Source organism: Bactrocera latifrons, unplaced genomic scaffold, assembly GCF_001853355.1.
Source record: "Bactrocera latifrons isolate USDA-ARS-PBARC rearing strain unplaced genomic scaffold, ASM185335v1 scaffold_202, whole genome shotgun sequence".
Taxonomy (NCBI): Eukaryota; Metazoa; Arthropoda; class Insecta; order Diptera; family Tephritidae; genus Bactrocera; species Bactrocera latifrons.
The window spans coordinates 317,666-340,354 of NW_017535542.1; the positions used below are offsets into that span (position 1 = coordinate 317,666).

A 22,689-nucleotide genomic window follows, 5' to 3' on the forward strand; every position below is an offset into this window, starting at 1 on the left:
TAAGCTTTTCAATTCAACACATTACATTTCTCGCGTGAGAGCGCTTTTCGCATTTTACAATTCGCCATGCACAAACGCAACTTTCTTTCCAATGTAATTACAGTTTTTAATTTACATTTCAATTCCGACATTGGCACTGCTGACACTCGCAACCGCCAACCAACCACGATGCATACCATTTGCCACGGCGTATGAGCAACCCACAACACAGTGGCGCTGCAGCGCACTCACACGCGCGCACAAACCGCAATCCGCAAGCTGTTACGTAGCAAGAGCGGACGTAGTGGTATGCAATTATAAAACTGCGAAATGCAATTACACACCATTATGGGGTAACTGCGCGCACACAGTGCCAGCGCAAGCGGTGCCACACCGTTAAGTGGCTACGAAAGTAGTATATCAGCAACGCAAAAGTAAACGCACAGTTGTGGAAGTGCGAAGTCAGCATTTGCAACTGGAAATTAGCGCGGCCCGTGCGGCTCTTCTCCCCTCTCGCTGCCACCTTCGCGCAGTTTGAGCGCTTGCGGCGTCTTCAAGCCAACTCATACGCTTTTATGCCTTCACCATTAATATTCAGCGCTAAGAATTGCCGCCAGACTTCATCACTTTGCGTTCGCGCCAAACGCTTTGCACTTTTGCACAATTTCAACTCCCCACTTACTGGCGGTGGCGCGTGTGTGCACCTTTCAAATTTCCTGTTGGCATATTTCCACTTCTGCGGCAAAATGTATTTGTGCAGGCAATTCGCGGTGTGTTGTGTATGGCGGCGTCTACATATTAAATAAGCATTTCCTGCAAATCTCGCCACGCGCACTTTCGGCATTTCTGCAACGTCAACAATTCCAGCTGCGCATTTCTTACAAAGTAATCTCCAGTGTGTTTGGTTGCAATTCTTGCGGTTCCACGTGGTTAAACTCATTTATATCCAGTTGCTTTTCTTGAGGCAAATCAAAAGACGAAATTGCATTTGCAGTGAAGGAGCTCAAAATTCATTTTTGCTGAGGTGAAATTGGCCATTTTGGATAAGCCGCGGGTGGCACTATGCTGTCCGGTTCACAAATACTTTAATGATAAGACAGCGAATGTACAAATTATAAAATAACTTCTTGACGGTCGGCTGCAACAGAAATATGATTAGGAAAATTACGCCAAGCGCGCAGTGCAAGTTAAAGGGCTAAAGTTGTGTGTTTGGTGGAAGTTGTACATTAGACGAGCAAAAAAAGTTACATAATATTGCCGCACTTGTTATCTTTCATTTTTTTAGTTAAAAGTAAATGTTCAGTGTAACTTTGATGAGTTTTAAATAAAATATTAACAGTTAGAGTTTATAACACCAAAATGAAAAGTTGATTTCAACTGTTTGATTTTTGGCAACATAACTGGAGAAGCTTGCCACCTATTTTAGGAAAATATAGTTTTTTTATATTATTAACTGGAAAAGGGTTTAATAAGAATATTAAACGCAACTATAGTTTTGCTAAAGTTGCCACCTATCCGTAATTTTCTAACAAATTAGATTGATGAAATAAATTAAAAATCAGCATTTATGTATTACATTAAATATACTTGAAAATACTTAACAAGAATTTTGAAAACAAAAATTTTTTTTGCTAAAGTTGCCACCTGTTTTAAATTTTATATTAAATAAAACTGAAGAAATAAATTAAAAATCAATATCAAACGCAATTTTTCAGAAGTTGCCACCTTTTTTTAATTTTCTACTAAAGTAAATTGATGAATTTAATGAAAAATCAGGATCTATGGAATGTATTAAATATACTTAAAAATAGAATAGAAAATTAGGAGCCTTGGTTAACTGAAAATAATTTTTTAAAAGGTTGCCATGTATTTATAATTTTATAACCAAGTGTCACCGAGATCACAAGCTTCCATGTCACACATTGAGACGCTCCCTTAAATGGAATTTTTTATGTTGTTCACAAGCTATTTCCCCAAACGACAAAACCGGGATAACTGACAAGCACATGGACTACTATTTAGTTAAAAAATATTTTTCAATTTACTCACAGCATGTTCACAAAATGTAATAATAAATATGTAAAAACAGTAACTTCATATTTCCTAACAGTTTTTTCAATTCCATTTTAATCAGTATTTYATTAAATATAAACCGTAATTTGTGAGTTACTAAAACCGGAAGCTAACAATGACAATTTTTGAATTTAAATTCAACATAAATAATGAAAATGCATTGCGGCAGCAAACTGTAAATTCATGTGAACTAAATCCACTGGAAATGCAGTCAACCATATTCATAAAGCTGTTGAATTGCACAAACATATGTAAATATGTGGATACAGGAGCTCACAGAGCAAAGTCTGGAGCATTTGTGTATAAATACAAATACAAAAGCTGACATTTATGGAACTGAAAAATGTATAGCAACTAATATTCAATAAAAGCTTTAGGACTTGTAGGCAGCTGATTCCAACAAACATTAAGTTGTGTACATATTAATACCCATAGCTTCGATGTGAGAACAATTAAAAGCATGTACTGTGTGCCTTTGAACTTTTCATTTTTTCTATTTACTTATTTTATTAATTTATTTTTTATTTTCTATTTTATATGTTGGTGTTTTGCTATGAACGTTATACCATCTTTTTTATTGAAAACTAATATAAAGGAAAAGTGATATTTCTCTCCATACCCGAATCTTAAAAATGTTTACCAATACGCAGCTCTTACCAAATATGTAAGGGATGATCCATTTCGAGGTTCCCTAATTTTCTAAAAACAGAAAAAAAAACAGAAACAGAAACTTCAAATTTAACGGGGAATTATTGTGTATTATAATTTCAAAGAACATTATTTAGCATTTACGTTTTGAACGTTATCACATTCAAATGTTGGTCATGGCTACGTCTCATATAGTTTATCTATTGCGTCCAATTTTCGAAGGCAATTGGCGAATGACACATGTGATGTTGTGCTTCAAAGCCTGAGTCGAAACGATATTGTCCGCCTAGACTTTAGTCTTTACATATCCTCACAGGAAAAAGTCTAACGGAGTGATATCACGCGATCAACCGGCTTCTCTCAATATGTCTTATGACTGAAGGAAGCGAGATCACTAAAACCACGAGCTCCCATTTCAGGCATGAAATAGTCGGTTATCATGGCGCGATAACGATCGCCATTGACGGTTATGTTCTCATCGGCATCATTTTTGAAGCACACATTTGCACAAAATGTGGCAAGTTTGATTGTTTACATAATCATTGAGCCTCCTCGCTGAACAAAATTTGGCTTGTTTGATCTTCTTGGAACTTTTAAGAGCCCATAGAGCGCAGCGATGTGACTATTGAAGTTCAATCGGTTTTCGTTATTGCGCCAGCTATATTTTGTACGCTTTGAATTTAAGATCTCGTCGTAAAAGTTACCGCCTAATTTTTCCATACGTTAGCCCGAGTTGCTGCGAACGGTACCAAATCGACTCTTCACGGTCTTCGCGTACACTCTCATCTACGGCTGGTATATTTTCTTCAGTGCGTGCTGCACGTCTATTTTTTATTCTTATTTAATTCTTTTTTATTCTTATTTAAAATTTCGTTACAAAGTTGAACGATTTGTAGGCGTTGTTCAGGCGTAAGTCTTTCCTTTATATTCGAGTATATTCGATCTTACCATTTATTCTTAACTGATCGTCAGAACTTTATGGAGCATCTTTGTATTTTCTTATGGATAAAGCAAGTAAGTTAAAGTCCTTTTATATGTAACTCTTTGAAAGTTTGATCTGCACTTTTCAATATCATATTTAGTTTTATTATATTCTGTCTACACTTAAATATTTTTCCGAAATTTTAACGTCTTTATAAGACAATAGACATTTAAAATAGTATTGTCTATCTGAAATAATAATATTTTTCCATCTTTATGCTAGTTTGTGAATTCCAATTGAAACTGTCAGTGGCCAAGTCAATTTCGATATCCTGTCTTGATGAGAAATAAAGCTGGACTAAAAAGAGAGTAAGGTAAAACTTCCCTGCCACTGAATTAGAAATAATTTTTAATACGTCTTGCAAAAAAGCGCGAACATGGTCATAATGAAAACTTATTGCCTGGTATCATATTCTGGGTATTCATTCGCAATCGTTCGCAAAAGCAAACTAATTGTCGTGGGTATCGTTCACCATTAATGATTTCACTCGGTATTACAAGTTCATAACACAGCGCATTACCTTTGCGTTCTGGAAACTCCACAATGCCCTATCATCTCTCAACGTTACCTGTATTCACTACAAATGGCACCCAATTTACTTGCTTTTGAATGCATCCGCGGATTTTTTAGACTTTTCCAAATGGCGGTGCGAGTGACTCCCAAACACTCTCCGTGCTCTTCATTTACTATTTCCTTATCTTCAAGCTTTCTTGTCCAGCCAGGACGTTCATTTTCTTCCAAGCCAAAATCACCACTTTACTGTTTGCTTAGCTAAAGCTCACCACAAACTACCACCGAAATACGATTACTTTCGGCTGATGTAATCTTCTTAAAGAAACTAAGAAAACTCCGCACAAGCACATGTTCTTCATCAAAAATCTCTTAGTATTTTTGTAAAAAAATAATATTTTTTGCATTTGCCAAGCGTTTAGTTCAGAATATTGGACGCAAACCGCACGAAAGTTGGTAGTTATTGACCAAATATTAAATATTAGTATCAATATAATCCGAATATAGTAGATAATTTTAACAGCACGCATTAAAAAATAATGAACTAAGTCCACTTAAAGACAGAGCATAGAAAATCTAAGGAAAAACTGCTGCTTCCATTATCAGCTCAACTTTTTTGGTCTCGCACTTGTTAAACTTGCACATTATTCGAAGAACAAGTGCAAGTCACTCATGAAGCACTGGGACTATGCAAAGCAAATAAGCAGTAAGCAAAGAAAGATGAACGGAAGACCCGCAAGAAAACTGTACTTTTATATAAATATATTGAGGAGGTGAAATATTTACAATACCCTTGTGGCGAAAGCCTTGTGGCGGATTACTTATGCAACAAAAATGAGGTGAATACTACAGTTACACTGCCGCTGAGGGCAAAATAAAATGAAATTGTGCATTTTGTGGTAACGGTGAGCAACAATAAATGAGGAAATGATAAACTGGCGTGAGCGGAGTAAGCGAGTTTTCGCAACAAAATGGGAAGGGGTGCAGTGCCGAAGCGTTTGCTTATAAAAGATACTTTCGACGCATGCAAGCGTAACTTGTAAACAAAACTCATAGATGTGCGTTATGCATGTGAGTGTGTGTGTGTGTATTTACATTATGTGCAAACACTAAGGATGAGCTAACACTGCATAGCTTAGCCACAACGGCAGTCAAAGGGCAGGAAGCAATAAGTTGCTGCGTCACTTGATATTCTAGAGTATAAAAACAATAAAGCCAAGCTACCGCAGCTGCTATTGTGCGCAACTTTGTTATCAACGAACGATTTATGGAGCAGCTTCCACAAGCGCCGCTTTGGTGCGCTCTCGCCTTGCCAACTTGCTGGCTGTCCTGTTGCCCGTTACCCGTTGCCTTTCTAGACAATAAATTCTCAATTGCTTTCAAACACATGCGGGCAACTTGCTGCTCTGTTGACTGTCGATATATTATATGTGGATAAGGGTTGAGCATACAAAATAGCTGACAATAACATAAATAAATAATTATAATGTTGTATATTGCAAATAAAACAAAATTATTAAAAGGAAATACAATAAAATAAATTAAGGTAAAATAAAAGAATTATAACAAAATAAAGTATAATAAAATAAAATAAAGTAAAGTAACATTAAAAAAACAACAAAATAAGATATAACAAAAAAAGGAAAAAACATTACATCGATAGCACCAAAGCTAGAACACCTTGACAGTTTTAGACAGAACTACCATGGTCTGATCTAAGTGGATCTAACGAATATTTTAGCGTTGAGTTGGATAATAATTGATTGAAAATTTGCTGAAGATATCTTTGTAGATAAAGAAGTTTTCTTTACGAGAACTTCACTCCGACCGTTCAGTTAGTAAGGCTATATTTGAGAAGGATGTTCAAAAAACGTATAGTTTGGGAGGGATATGGCTAAATCGGCTCACCTGGTCACGCTAATCATTTATAACACAGAGTTCCACAGATCAACCCAGGTTGCAGTTGCGTGGCATAACCTGTATCTTACGGTCCTCCTACTGTGAAAAAATTTTAAAGAAAAAAATTTTGAGGACACGTTGTCCTTAATTTCTCAACATTCTTTACCAAAATTTTTGCCTTCACAAGCCATCGCATCGGCCTTAATGTCGCGACGGCTCTGCAACATGAAAAGATTGATGGCAACTCATGGCGATCAATATGTGTGCATAGGAATCGAGTTGGTATGGTGATGAGTATACAAGCTAAGCATTCAACGAAATAAGTGTGATAAAGTGAAAGACAACAATTGCTACATGGCTTTTAGACACGTGTGCCAAAGTTCCGTCAAAGACATTTTCGAACTCGCTACAGTTTATGGAAATATTTTAACAGAATGTATTGCAATGACAGTATTTGTCGGAGACAAAACTAAATTCAATAAATTAAGGCACATTTTATAATTAAAAGCAGCGGCTGAACGCAATACATATAGTCGCCATTAGTGGGAAATACATGAGAGATTTTCGATAGCTTGACCTTAACCCATGTGTTGTGGTATAATAAAGCTTTCAGTCCCCAACAAGCTCAAATGTCCTACTTGGTCATATATGCTGTATGTCTATACTTAAGCAAACATATATATATATATATATATATATATATGCTTTATGTCTGTACTTAAGCAAACATTTGTTTGGCAAATTTGGTGCGCGCATTTCACATGACTCAAATTTCGAAAATCACGTTTAAATATTTGCGCAAAGTCACTGTGTGTAGCGGAAAACATGCAAGGAGCAACTGGCACCTATTCTACATAATACCCACGAAGATGGATTTAATACAATTTCACTCTAAGTGCTATAATAAATTACGTAAAACTTAAAGGATTGCGTTATGAATCAATTGCAGTATGCATAGTTGGTACTGATGACAAAGATTTTTTTGAAATTTTAAAATTTTTCTGAGGTAGCCGACAGCTCATTCTCTCCAATTCTGACCACAAACCGTAGACTAATGAAATCAAATCTGTACTTATCGACTCTATGAAGTCGGGAATATTTTTCTTAAACCACTGCTGTGTGGTTTTGTCTTGTGTGATAGAGCAAAGTCTTATTGGGTGATCCGTTGATCTGCATTGAAGAGCACTTATGCCCTCCATGGAAAAGTGTAGCACTTAACTGCTTAGCACACCTTCTCAAATATCCTGCTGGTACACTTTTGCCCAGTTTGAACCCTTTTTTCACAAAGGTGCAGAAGTGTAACGCCAATAAAGGAGAATCCCCACCTAACAATTACATCAGTTCTATGACAATCACAATGGACTTTTATGTGGCGATCATCTCGAATAATTTAAATTAAATTCTACAACACCTCTAAAGTATTGTGTTAAATTTTGAAGATGTTTCGAGTAACAGTTTCGGAGATAAAGCCTTGAGGCTAAGTGCGCCATCTTTAAACACGTTTTTCTCGAAACTGTGCTTTTGAAGTAGGTTGTAAAAATTTCTTGAGAACTACTCAACCGATCTTCATTAAATTTTACACAGGTCTTTGTGATAAAATTCTTAAAGAGCTGGACTAAGGTTTTATTCCATTACAATTATTTGAAAATTCCAGAAATTTTTATTAAAATTTTAATTTTTTTGTAAAAATGACTACCAAAAATCCAATTTCAAGTTCTGTTTCCATTGTCCAAGTTCTATATTAAGGTTTTAACTAAAACATGTGTTTTTTCACTTTGGAAAATCCTGTAAGAAGTTACCTAGCCAACTTGGGAGATCTTTTTTCCAAAGCGTCAACGCAAGTAACGTTGTAATGGCCGAATTTTAAAATTTTTTTCCCAAAAATTGCTTTCGTAATAGTGTATGTTTGTAACAATAAAAAATTGTAGTAAAATATTTAATTTTTTATATGAGGAAAAAAATTGTTGAAAAAATGCCGTTTTTTACCCGACGTAAACCTTGTAACCCCTTAAGCATTATATTTATAAAAATATATCGTTCAAAATTTTGCTAAGTATATTTGCTATAATATTTATATACATATCTGTTTTTAGATTATGTTGACAATCATTCCTCAATCAATTTGGGGTCACTTGTATTTGGAAATATTTGCCAAAAAGAAACAGCGCGAGTTCTTGTATGAAACCTCAAATATGTAATTAATTAAATTACTTTTGATACGAGTTGTCTTTGAAATTTCAGTTAGCGCTGTTGGCGTAAACTCATATATCGTGGTTAATTTCATCTTACTCCACCATCCACCATACCTTTACTATAGATTGAGTTAAAAGGAATCCGCAAAATCTGAAAATTCTTTGCAATGTTACTAAAGTTCCCACATGCGTCATACATTCATTTATACACAGAGTAAAGCATTACCTCGATAAACAGCTTCCTTGAAACTCCACAGCTTGTGCTTCGCGAATTGAGAACTTTCCACAAGACAAATCAAAATTCAGAAACATACGCGTTCGTTTGCTTACATTCTCTTGTAACTTGTTATATGTGTTTACAATATGTGTGTATTATTACAAATGTTAGGCAATATTTCCTTTAAATTTAACTTTAGTACAAGCATTTACACACAAGCTTATTCTCGAATGTATTTTGTACTCGAATTTGAATTCTTACTTCAGGTAATGTGCCAACTACCCAAGTGTGCTCATGCCACACTCGTTGACTCTCACACATAAGAATATATGTACATAGATGCAGTTACAGAGACCAACCAGCAAAAATTATATAACGCCAAATATATTTATACACATATATCGTATTAAAGTATATGCCACTACAAGCACTTCAGCGTTTTTGCTAGAACACCTTGGTAGGTATAAAATTTTAAATCGTTTCTCTTCGCTTGCTTTTGCCTTTGCAGATGAGGAGCACATAAGTTGGATTTACGCTGTTGGCGGTTAGATGCTACCGAAGGTATTTTCTTGGTTTCTTTAAGTGACTTTCTAAATTAAGTGAGCGCTTTAATGCGGAATACGACTCTTAAGGCCACTTTGAAGCTCATTCGCTGTTTTTGCATTTGATTTAAGGTTTTTTGGACTTTTGACTTTTGACTAAGAAGTATTTAATTCGTTAAGTATACGCTTATACCTTAACGTTATTTCCTTAATAAGGATCAACTGTTGAATAATAACACAGAGTATCTAAATGCTTGGTTCTTTGGTTCGTTCTATGACAAAATACAGAATCGAACAAACAACTGGTATAAAAAGCATAGTTTGGTATAAAAAATATAGACGACACAAGCTGACAAAATTACCTCATCTTTTTGGTAAATGCTGTACATTTAAGTTAGAACGTAAGTACAATTAGAGAGGATAGAAAGTGAAGTTGCATTATTACCCAATATTAAATGACAGTTCGTTCTATGGATGAATGTTTGAAATAAATGTACAGACCTCGAGTTACGAACCCACCAACTATTAGCTTGCAATCGCACACTAAATCTATTAAATTACGACTGCTGTCTTTGAGCCATTCATCATGCTGCTTCCTTACAAAACAGCTGAGACAAAAAATGTACTTTATAGCTGGTGAGATTACTTGCAAGGATATCCTTTAATCGCTACCTACAAATAAATCAATTTCGGGCGTGCATTGAAGCACATGAATGTAGCTCATGTCTTCTTTTGTGTCTTAAATTTTATGGCTTAGAAGAATTATTGCACAAAATAAAGCATATTCATATTCATATTTATGTATACATCACACTTGTTGTGTTCCTATGTAAATCAGTTGTTAGGTAAAACATATAAAATATTGCTATTCTAAATTCTATGTCTGTGTGTATGTTGCCATGATATATTCCTCATTACGTTGTTTCACCTCTGTTGGCGGATAATACTTGTGTCTTTTGGCTTGTTGGCGCAACTCATCGTATTCCATGTTTATGCTTAACGCGATTGCTATAAAAATTTATTACTACAGAGACAAAATATTTGACAAAACACATACATTATTAATATAGATGGGCATTTTAAATGCGTTTAGCATGACGCCAGAAGTGACTGCTGCGGATGGTGGGTGTGGATTTGGGAATATTTATATATTCTAAAATAATAACAAGAGTTAAAATAAATATTTCAGTATTAAAATATGCAGATATGTATATACAAAACGTAAATATTTTTTTAACTATACCAAGTTGCTGATGGAACACCCTGTATGCACTACTATGCTTTTCTGCTACTAATTTGTAGCAATAAAAATCGAAACATCTAAATTAGTCTTAATTAGAAATTCGCAACACTCACGCAAAAGCTTAAAATTTCCTTAGGACTTCTTCTTAAGAGTAATTAGAGAGAATATATATGCAGCTCTAAGTACAGTCCTTTGTGAAACTCATTAACAATGCTGCACACCTGAAGGGTACACAATCCAGAATTTTATTGCACAATTACACCCATTTATATGCAAATGCATACGTAGGACTTTACGATCAAGCTTGCGAGTGAGTGCGCCAGCATGCGTGCTATTAAATATTATATTTGAAAACACACTCACACCACCAAACGCTTGACGCTCACATAATTCTACCCAAATTATTATGCTTAGTGATTACATTATTTTGGTTTGTCACATTATAACAATGTGTGGCGCGCCATGGCGTATGAGTAACGTGCGCTTCGTATGGTGACTTAACGGATTTTCGTTTAAATCAATTTGACGTAATTTGTGTGCGAGTTTAAGCGATTTGGCGACAATGACACACACTCATGCGCACACAAATATATATGTGCTACTGCATGTGTGTATAAATAAGTGTGCTTGTGTGTGTAAATATTTATATGCCATTATGATTTTATTGTGTTTGCTTGCGTTTTTTATGCTTTCTTGGAATCTCCTTTTTTGCAAATATGCTTGTTAGGGACGTCGTAAAACGCAGAGGTGCCCTTTTGTGTTTGTATGCGCCATTGTTCACAATGTATTCATATATGTTATTCGTTATATATTGTATAAAACAGCGTAAGCAAGTCTGTTTGATGTAAATATGCGCAGTAGATCGCACATTATTCGCTTGTAGGTCAAGCTGTCGTCGCTGGCCCGTAGCTTGTTGGGGCATGGGCAATAAAAATTATTTGCAACAAAGAAATTTGAACAATAAAAGCAAATTGCTTTGCTATTTCTGGCATTAACAACAAAGCATTGTAGCTTTGATTTAGTGGACATTTTTTAGGGTATTTTAGTATTTATGTTCGTGTTCTTCTCATTTGGTGTAATCTATTGCCTATTAGATTGGACACAAAATACTCATTTTGGATAAAGTTTTTGTAGTCAGTCTCTAAATATTATCTTTACAATGCGCACCATTGTATTAAATAGACATAATAAATAATTTTTCAGCTGTGAATATTTTGAAATTCACTCTAAACCAGGTAACTTTATGCTCGGTTATAACTTAGATTTTTCTGATTTCATAACAAGCTTTAAAATAACAGATATTAGCTAATTAAGTGATTTAAACGCATAAATAATTTTCAACTGTTTGTGGATTGAAGCTCATTTAGAAAATGTTGCAAGAATTTTTCCTGCGTAAGACTTCTTAATTCTAACTTTTTCTAACTTTTCTAACCTTACCTCTTCCCTAATAATAAAAATTTGTAATCTTTATTTAATTAGTCAAATTTTGTGCCTTGAATATACAGTAGCGGTGTTAGGGCAGGGCGCGGTTGGGCGACCGCCTAGGGCGCCTGTCAAAAGGGGCGCCGCAGACGCCCTCCAACTCATGCTCATAGTTCGAGGTCAGGGTTATGACAACGAGGCTAATATGAAAGGAAAAAATATTGGGGTTCAAAGGAGAATTCTCGGCATAAACCCCTTAGCTGTTTATGTGCCATGTGGCTGTCATAGCTACAATCTAGTACTATGCGATGAGGCTAAGTCATCCGTAGGATCAGTCACTTTGTTAGGGGTACTTCAGAGGTTGTTCACATTGTTTTCAGCTCCTGTTCATCAATGGAAAATTCTAACCGATCACTTGGCACTATATACTATAAAAAAGCTCATTGACACACGTTGGGAAGCAAGAATAAGTAGTGTTAAAACAGTCCGTTATCAAACTCTTGAAAGTCAGAAAACTGATGTTCAAGAGTCTCATGAGGCTACTACTCTGGCCGAACAGCTAAAAGATTTCAGCTTCATAGTTTCATTGCTTGTTTGGTATGATATACTTTATCAAATAAATATTGTAAGTAAATCTCTACAGTCAACAGATATGGATTTTGGTAAATGTACAGAAATGTTGAAAAATGCTGCAATTTCTTGGAAGACTACAGAAAAAGCTTTAAAAGCGCTATTTCAACTGCGAAGGAGTTGGCCGAAGAACTAGAAATTGAATCTGTATATCGAGCTACAACAAGAATTCAACGTGTTAAGCGTCAAGCTAGTGAAATTGCACGCGATGACACTATAACTTCTCCAGAAAAAGAAAACTTTGATGTTAAATTTTTCAACTGTCTTTTGGACACTACATTAATTTCAGTTAATGAAAGGTTCGAACAGTTAATTGGGTACTCTGAATCTTGGTCTTTTTTGTACAATATTAAACACATTCCAGAAAAACCCGACCTTGTCAAGCTCTGTAGTGATCTCCAATTAAAATTAACTGTAGACTCTAAATCAGATATAGATGGTTGTTTGTTGTGTGATGAACTTGTAAGCCCGACATCCTTTTTGCCTGATCAAAATGTGGTTACTCCCATTTTTGTTTTAAATTTCATCAAAGATTGCAACTTACAAGAACTGTATCCAAATGTAGGGATAGCATTGCGAATATTATTAAATATAACTTTAATAATAACCTGTTGATAGAAAGGCCAGAAGAGTAAAATTTTATTAGTGTTTTTGTAATAAATGGTTATTTTTTATAATAAAAAATTATTTCTTTTAATAAACGGTTATTTCATTAAATGTTTTCCCTTTTTTGAATGGGTTTGAATTGCAGTTGGAGGAGTTGCCGTAGAAATCCTGCCCAGGGCGCTGGTAGTGTTAAAACCGGCACTGACTATATACTTCTTTCGAAATGGTTGTCAGAATATATCACGTATTCCGATTTACTTGTTAATAATTATTTCTTAAATATATTTCCATCGTGCGAACCACTGAAAATTTCAAATTTATAAGGTACTATTTAAAAATGTCGAACAATTCAAAAAAAAAAAAAAACGAAAAAATATAAGAAGTATAAAGTTATTTTGAGTGGTCAATATTTTATGAAAATAAAGTTATTTTTCAGTTCTTTTGATTAATATTATGCATGTGATCTTTCAGAATCTATAAATTTATGTGTCTTACAAAAAAGAAAGATAGATGAAATTGAGGTTTTCACTTCGACCTAAGATTTGTTGTGTTCTTACCTTTGCGTTAGACATTCATATATGTAAGCTCAGCACTATGATAAATTCCAAAATGCTCCTCCGCTTTGAGGTGTGGTGATCTCTCTTCGTATATATAGATCCAAGCGGTTTGGACTTGCTTCTACAGACTGTTGCGCAGTCCAGAATCAGGTGCTTGGAAGTTTCAAATTGACAGTTTACACATAAAGTAATATCCATAGCAAAAACAAAGTTAGTGCGTTAAATTCCATACATTTACATAGTTCAAGTAGTAGCACCGCTTTATTCAGCTCCGCTTTTTTCATTTACAGACTTTTGAGAACATTTTTTATTGAGTATATATGTTTGCTGATGTCTCAGTTTTTGCAAGCAGTTTCAACATTCCTTATAAAGTGTTCGATTCACTACTTTCAAACACATTAGAAAACGGACGCAGCTAATTTTACTGTTTGAAAACATAATGACTACAGAGCAGCAGCAATATAAGCAGCACCATTATAATAAATTTGATTCCTATAAACTAAACCAAGAGAGGATATTAGCACATTTAGTTAGTTTTTTGGGTATTTTGTAAGACTGGATCAAATATGATGAGAAGATAGATTAGCTAATTTATTAGTCGCAGAGAGTATTCTGACCTAATTCTCGCAACTCGCTCTTTAGAATATTTCTTAACCAAAATATTTTCGCATCTTAAGAGTAGCGGTTTCAGAAAACAACTAAGAGAAAGCAACAACGGAAACTCACGGTAAAACACTGGCACTACCTAACAAATTTTGCTTTTGTTTACTGAAATTATCTTCATTCAAAATTCAGTAACAAAAAATAATAAAAATAAAACATTTCTCTAGGACACGCAAGAACCAACAGCATTTTCCAAAGAGCTTCTGAATAATCATTTAACTCCATGTCACTGCTGATATAAAGAGATTAAGACACACAAATTCATATAACAAAAAAAGTTTTTAACTCTGTGCTCTCTTCATTTTGTTACAAAGAAGCTAGAAAGTGTGCTCTGTCAATTTAGAGCAAATACCACGCAGCCGAACTTGCATTATCAGCAAAATTGTAAGCAGAATATTTTGTTCGCACTTTGTTGCATGCTTGGGGTATGAGCAGAAGCAAGCAACTGCTTTGACCCGACTTATTATTCTGCAGTCTACTAAAGTAACATATTTTGCTGCAGATTTCGAGATTTACTGCGAAACAAACAAAGTGACGTGGCAGGCAAATGACGAATTGAGTTGTCGGTAATTGTATTATTGGTTGAAAATTAACTTGAAATAAATAAAGTGAACTGGATTTGGCTCAGTTTCTAAAATTTTAGATTAGCTGCCTAAGATAGGAAGGTCCTTATCAAATAATTGTTATTTCACAATAATAGACAATCAAATTAATTTCTACTAAGGCATACATAATTTCTTGTTTTTTTTTTTTCATTCCGGTTATCTGCAATAGTTTTTTGCTGACAATGTATGAACTCTCCATGTCTTAAATATTATTAATTAGAATATCAAATCTTTAAGTTTTCATATTTCCCATTAAACAATGAGCCAATTCAACTAATTTGCACTTCAACAGCTCCACGGTCTACTTACTTTCAATTATGCTTGTAGGTAGGTAAATAAGGTGGTGTGGTATAGCTGTTACCCTTCCTCTTTTTAAGATATATTAAGACACACATTTTAATAATACCTGTCTGTCCGAAATAATTAACGTAGAAGAAAAACTGTAGAAATTCGACTATGCCATTGTTTGCAAGTAGCGAGGTCTTAAGGGATTTCTCTACAGTCTTTAAAAATTTACAAATTAAAACTTTTTTCCTGGAAAAACACAACAAAGTGATGCTTATATCATTATTTTTACATACTTACTTAAGAGTTTAAAAAATGAAAACATTTCAATCATAATATATATATTTTGAAGAAATCGTCGGCTATACTTTCGCAGGTGAAGTTTTTATAACATTAAAAGGTTTTAATCTCACACGCTTTGTGACAAACTTACAGGGTATTGACCATGCAACGAAAACAATGAGGTGGTGACGCCTCTTACTTATGAAACGGTAGTAAAGCCAACAATGTTTTGTGTGGTCGTTGTCCGACGGAGGGCTTGTCAAATATTATAATTGTAGGTTTTCTGACTGGACAGTATTCAACAGGTTTACACCAAAGCCAAAGCTGTATGCTAATTAATTACTCCTCTGTTTCTCGACTTTTTTGCAGACAAAACCTAGCGAATGGCTGATCTTGATATTAACCGTCTTAATAATTTTATGGTAAGCTCAAAACGCCTCGTCCATTTATGAGATTGATTTGATCCACTCTTAAGAGTTTTTGTTTAACACAAAGGGCGAAATCTGTTTAGCGATATTCATCGACTTTAGATAAACTTTATCACCTAACCACACCTAACCTCTCCTTACATTTTCTTAAACTTACCCACTGCACATGTTTCTTTTACCCAATAAATACTTGGATGGTTACCACACTTTTACAATACTTGATTCATCTGAGAAATGCGTTTAATCTAATATAAGGAATACAAGTTCTAGAATGTCAAATCCTAATTTTTTTTTAAATAAATACCTATAAGCTTCTTTAGCTTTGAATTACGAACTCTAAGTAGAATATCTTGGATACCCTTAAAAATTTGATTAATATTTTTTACAATGTGTAAAAGTGTTGGTTCCGATTTTATATTTTTATGTATCATATAGGATTGAATTATACTTACTCTTTAAAAAAATATTTAAACTCCAGTTTTAAAAATTATTTTTTTCTATTACAGCAACTGGACAATCAGCACAGAGTTTCAACAGTCCATCTATGATAGATGAAGTAAACAAATCGAACGGTTTCATTTCAACAAAATAATCCCAACAGTATAACTTTGCTAAATTTAGACACGTGAATAAGTTGATGGATAGCAAATCCCCGGTGAGACATATATTCCACGAAATTCTAAGGCGAACAGCTTGTACTACAACAAGATTAATTGCAACGAATCCCAGTTCGGAGATGGCGGTGATTAAGTGCTATAAATGAAATGGTACTAGCAACAAATGTGATGACCGAGAGACTAACAAAAAATCTTGAAGTTGAAGGAAACATAATACGAACTTGGAAAACAAAAACAAAACCAAAGTAAAATTGCACAAGAACAAACTTAATAAAGCGGCGAGTGAGGCTAAATTGATTGAGATGTGAGGCTTTCACATTTTACTATGAAAATAAGCGCGCAAAATGTGTAAACACCACAATTATGATTAATGACAAACAGATTAGACGCGACTAATTTAGACGATAAAACGAAAATTAAGCGAAACAAAAGCGGAGAAAAACGTAAAGGAGAAAATTATCAGCAACCACTTGGGCTTAGTGTGCTGTGCGCGCATGAAGCATGAATCGACACAAAGTCACAGAAGCCACAAAGTAATTGCCAGCAAAATCCCGGGAGTAGGCGGGAGATAAATGGATTTACGTACTTTGCCGCGTCAACTGAAAGCGCGGGCGTTGAAAGCCCTAAAGCCTGCGCGCAACATATATTTCCACGCAAACCACGAGCCAACGCTGCTGGCAGACTAAAGCGACTTTGCGCGCTTTGGTCTCAAAACCAAAAAAAAAAAAAAAACAAGGAGAAATAATAATAATAATAATTTGGTAATTAACTAGTTGGAGTTAGCACGCAAAAGGTTTAATTCGAATTTCTAAGCGAGTTTTTCTAAAATTTTCCATAAACCAATTTTTGCTATTTTTCGCCTACACGTATTCACACGCACTCATACAAAAACTTTCATTTGAATACTCACACAACCCTATTCATATTTTATATGGCTTCATACACCCGGTCGGACGTCCACCAACTGCAACAACAACACTATTGTGAAACAAATACACCTACAAAACATAAAAACAACACATACACGCTGCCAAAGCGCTTTGCGCCAAGCCGTCACCCAAACAATACCAACGCAAATATTAGCAACAACAGCAACATACGCCACAAATTGTTACTACGCGCGCAGCACAGCCCGCGAGCACTGCGCCACACGCTACATGCCACCGTCCTTCTACTGCTCACACTACCGCTTAGCAATTGGCTAGCGCAGGCTTCAGCTGCCGCCACTGTCACCGCTGCACAAGTGCGCCAACGCTCGCTGCCGAACAGCAAGCCCACAAATCCACCGTTGAGCGTCGGCGCGGGCATTGCGTACAACGCGCCTGACGCGGCGGCACCAGTCGGCGAAAGCGCTGATGAGTTCAATAACAGTGCATTTAGCACGAACTTAATTTCTATAGCCGATGTTATCACTCTCACGTCAACATTGTCGAACGTTAGCGGCAGTGGCGCGCTGAACGGCAGCAATCAAAATGCAAACAGTATTAACGCGAGTTATGCAAGCGCTGGTAGTGGCAGCGGCAGCAGTGGCAGTGCAAGCGCCGCACTCATCACAACCAGCAGCATTTGGGATCCCATGGTTGGCGCACACCCCACCGACATTAGCGCCGCCACAGCATCACCGTCGGAGCAGGGATCGAACGAAGACGAGTACGGTGAAATCGAACTGCCGCCATGGCAAGCGATTATTGTCAGCATTGTGCTGCTGCTAATCATTATTGGCACTGTAATTGGCAATGTGCTGGTCTGCATTGCCGTCTGCATGGTACGTAAGCTGCGGCGCCCCTGCAATTATCTGCTCGTTTCGCTGGCGCTCTCTGATCTCTGTGTCGCGCTGCTAGTCATGCCGATGGCTATGCTGTATGAGGTGTTGGACAAGTGGAATTTCGGTCCCATACTGTGCGACATCTGGGTGTCGTTTGATGTACTCTGCTGCACTGCCTCCATATTGAATTTGTGCGCCATCTCGGTGGACCGCTATCTGGCCATCACCAAGCCGCTAGAATATGGCGTCAAGCGTACACCGCGTCGCATGATGGCTTGCGTTGCGCTGGTATGGCTGGTGGCGGCGAGCATTTCACTGCCGCCACTGCTCATACTGGGCAACGAGCATGTGGACGAGCACGGCACACCCATCTGTATTGTCTGTCAGAATTTTGCATATCAAATTTATGCAACACTCGGTTCCTTTTACATACCGCTCTCTGTGATGCTCTTTGTGTACTATCAAATATTCCGCGCCGCCAGGCGTATAGTGCTCGAGGAGAAGCGTGCACAAACGCATTTGCAGCATGCGCTCAACGGCACCGGCTCGCCGCCCGGCAATACAGACTTAACGGTGATGGGTAGCGGCAATGGACAGCGCCACAGCAGCTATGGCAACACCTCGCTCACATACTCCACTTGCGGCGGCCTGAGTGCGCATCACACTAGCGGCAGTGGCGGCGCTGTGAGTGGCACTAGCGGCCTGCTCGGTTCACCGCATCAAAAGAAGCTGCGTTTCCAATTAGCCAAAGAGAAGAAAGCTTCCACTACGTTGGGCATAATTATGTCGGCGTTCACCATTTGCTGGCTTCCATTCTTTATACTCGCACTGATACGACCCTTTGTCGAATCGGAAACGGTGCATGTGCCGCCCTCGCTCGCTTCACTCTTCCTCTGGCTGGGCTATGCCAACTCATTGCTTAATCCCATCATTTATGCCACACTGAATAGGGATTTCCGCAAGCCCTTCCAGGAGATACTCTATTTCCGCTGCTCGAGTCTCAATACAATGATGCGTGAAAACTACTATCAGGATCAGTATGGCGAGCCGCCGTCGCAGCGTGTGATGTTGGGCGATGAGCGGCATGGCGCGCGGGAGAGTTTCCTCTGAAATTAGGCTGTCTAAGCGCGGCATGTGAGTGGGCAAGTGTAAGCGTGTGGCGCAGGTGGGTGTGCAGCCACTAGACTCTACTAGTTTGACTACTTTAAGACTAAATACGTTTTTTGTTTTTCGTTTGTGTGCGTGTGTCTGTGTCGGTGTATTTGTAGGTGTATTTGTATTCTCAGTGTTTCAAAACGTTTTAAAGCAATTGCAAGCGTTTCAAAGTGACAACTCAAATGTAACATAAACGAGGCATATACTTTATTATTTAAAAATAACAAAAACATAAAGAAAAATTAACAACAACAAAAACAAAAAAATAAAAATTCAAAAATAAACGTAGCCATAAAGGAAGTAAGCGGGCATGGTGGGACTAGTGTACTAGTTAGAGCGCAAAAAGTTACTAAAAGTAGTCACAATACAATGTGTAAATATATATGTATGTACAATTATAAATGTATTTAAGCAGCTGCTCTGTATTGAACTGAAGTAAATTAAATTAGCTAAGCTCACCTACTACTAAGAACCAGTGTTGTAAAAAATGCAAATAAAATTGATAAAATGTATGTGTGTATATGGCAAACAAAACTGACACTGCAAGTGCAACTACAATTATCTGTGGGTATCTCTAATGAATGTTAGTCAATAAGTACTAATTCCTAGTTTTAAGAAAACAAAATCAACTTACTAACTTGTGTTTATACTTTTTCGTAGCTGTCAAGTGCTGGAAATGCATACATAAATACAATCAAAAGCAACTGAAATTTGAAAATGTAGTACAAGTCATCAGATACATAATAACATAATTAACTGCATGCATACATATGTACATATTAATATAGAAGTTTGAAGCTGTGAAGTAAAAAAGCAAAAAACATAACCATTTGAAGCAATGGAATTACAACTCCAACAATTTAGTTTGAAAATTGTTAATTTTCTTCTTACTTCCCATTTACACGACTCTCTAAATTCTCAACAAAGTATTGATAACTGCGATCCTGCTATAGAACGTAAATGAGGCACTATAATGAGGAACAAATTAGCAGTGAAATATTTTTTTTTTTTTTTGTTTTTGAGCCTGCGAATATTCCAGGTTTACTAACAAAACTAAAATTCCGAAATTAATATTTGCTCTTATCTCGTTGAAGCTGTATCTTAATATCGAAAAGTATACTAAATATTTAATATTCTGAAATCTGATGCGATTCTAACTTAGCGATATGCCTAAACAATATGGTGGTTTCAAAAATATCACAAATCGCTTGAAAGAAAAATTTTTAATGACATCAGAGTTCTCCCCAGCGATATAGAGATGCCCAACTCTCCTGTCATTGTAAATGAGAGAACAGTTCATCTACCCGACTTTGACAGTTGATTTAATGGGGTGGATTTTAACGTTTTACAGATTGAAATTTTACCAAAAATATGAACGGAGGGATTTGTTGTACCGTTCAAGATCGCTAATAAATATTGAAAAGTAAATAAAATTAAAATTATAAATTAATTTCATGAAAACTTTTGCAATATGATTCGTAATAGTATTAATTTTCAATTAAAAATGATTAAAAAAATTTATATTGAGAGCTATCAGGCTTAATTTACTTTACTAAGTATTGAACGTTAAAAATTCAGTTCTTTTACCTTTTCTTTGCCACCGAACACGAGCGACAAGGGCTCTTTTCGTCGTCTCCTCGCTAAAACATACCAGTTTAGATGAAAAAAGTCATACTGATAGATAATATAGCTTTGCTGAAAGAATTCGAGATAAAGTTCTGAGCGCATCAAAAACGCAAATAGAGCGTCAGTTAGAGCACCAAGTGTACTTAGTACGGACAAAAACCATAAAATTCCTGCAGAATCTGAGTTCAATCCCATTTTGAAACAAATGTTAATAAAAACACTGACATTTGTGATTAAAAAAGCAAAACTTCGAGCTTAAAAAACTTTTAATAAAGTTCCAGCTATTGAGTTGTACTCTCATTCTCTCTCAGCTGACATGACATGTAACATAAATTGGAGCAGCAATTAAGCGTAATTTTTTCGAAGAGTTAAATTTAATTCTGAAGCTGTCCACGAATCGGTCGTGGCTAATAAATGAATTTTAGTTGTGCGGACACGAGTATTCTGCCCTATAACATCTTTCATGTAGCATTTAGTAGTTTCTGTAGAAAGCGTTGGAATGGGATCTAAGCTTCAGTCCAAAGTATTACATGGTGCTTGAAAATAGTAAAAACTAGTGAAACAGTTCTTTATTTGGAAAGAATGGAAAGTATTACCCTCCATCATTTCCTAGGCTATAAAACCTTAAAACTGAAACTCTAAAATTGGGAAAAAGTGGGAAAATTGCGTTTTAGAGTGATTAATCTCATCCATATTTCTAATGAGTTGCTTCAAAATGTTTCAAATGTTTCAGTTTTTTTTCTAATAAAACTATTACACCACAACCTTCTATATTTCGTTTATTTGTATAAATCGCCGGACAAAAAAAACAGAAAGTCTGCTACAATATTGCCTAATTTCTATCTGTTTGCATATCATTGATGTATAGGTACATAAATATTAAGGTGGGTTCAAAAAAATGAATATTTTTTCACTTGGCATTCATTTTTACATATCTATATGAAGTTGTCTCCAATTATGAGCTTTTACTCATATCGGTAAGATCCTACGTATTATATTTTGTTTTTCTTTCTATCAGATAGACAATTCAAATATCGATTCTTTACAAAAGAGGTATACTACTAACGACCAAAGTGTGATTACTTGAAAAATTTTGCTTTTCTTTTGAACTTTATAACTTCCACTTACAATTAAGAATTGATACATGGAGAGAATTTTTTTTGGAGGTGTCTAAGAACCTATATGGCAAAGTAGCAAACTAAAAAAATATAAGTTTTTTGTGAGCAGTCATAGCGAAACAAATTTTGATTTTTGGTTATAAAATGGTTATATATTGCTTACTATATCTGGCCGCGATTTTCGATTTTTTGATGAAACATTGCTTTGCATTTTAGATGACGATATACTTATTTCATTGTTTCCATCTCTCTCTCACGCTCATCCATAACAATTTAAGCAATTTAATAAGTATTTTTATATTTTAAGAAATAACTGGCTAATCTAATTACAACAAAAAATCAATAAGAATGTGTGTATAATATTAGAAAAATTGCTGAAGCTGTTCTAAACAACATACAATATAGGACTAAAATATGAAGATAATTTTTATATTACTATATTTTTTATTAGACAATTATTTCGTTGTTTGTAAAAAATTTACTATTTTTTGTTAATTAATTTTTATTAAAAAATTTAAAACCACGAAAAACAAAAACATATTTTGCTTGCAATTTTTTTGTTTTCAAAATTATATTTCATTAATTTTTTCACTAGATGTGTATAAGAGACAGGTTGTATGTTGTGTGATGAACTTGTAAGCCTGA

General features: G+C 35.6%; 1 protein-coding gene across 2 annotated transcripts in view; it reads left to right on the forward strand.

Annotated features, from left to right (window-relative positions):
• Positions 1-20,694, forward strand: part of LOC108968100 (5-hydroxytryptamine receptor 1) — a 184,963-nt gene extending 164,269 nt beyond the window's left edge. For both annotated transcript variants that reach the window (XM_018931881.1, XM_018931882.1), the window contains one exon: positions 16,270-20,694. In XM_018931881.1, coding sequence (XP_018787426.1) covers positions 17,312-19,255 — 1,944 coding nt within the window. In that variant the 5' untranslated portion in view covers positions 16,270-17,311 and the 3' untranslated portion in view covers positions 19,256-20,694. The remainder of the gene's footprint in view (positions 1-16,269) is intronic.
• Positions 20,695-22,689: the final 1,995 nt, after the last annotated feature.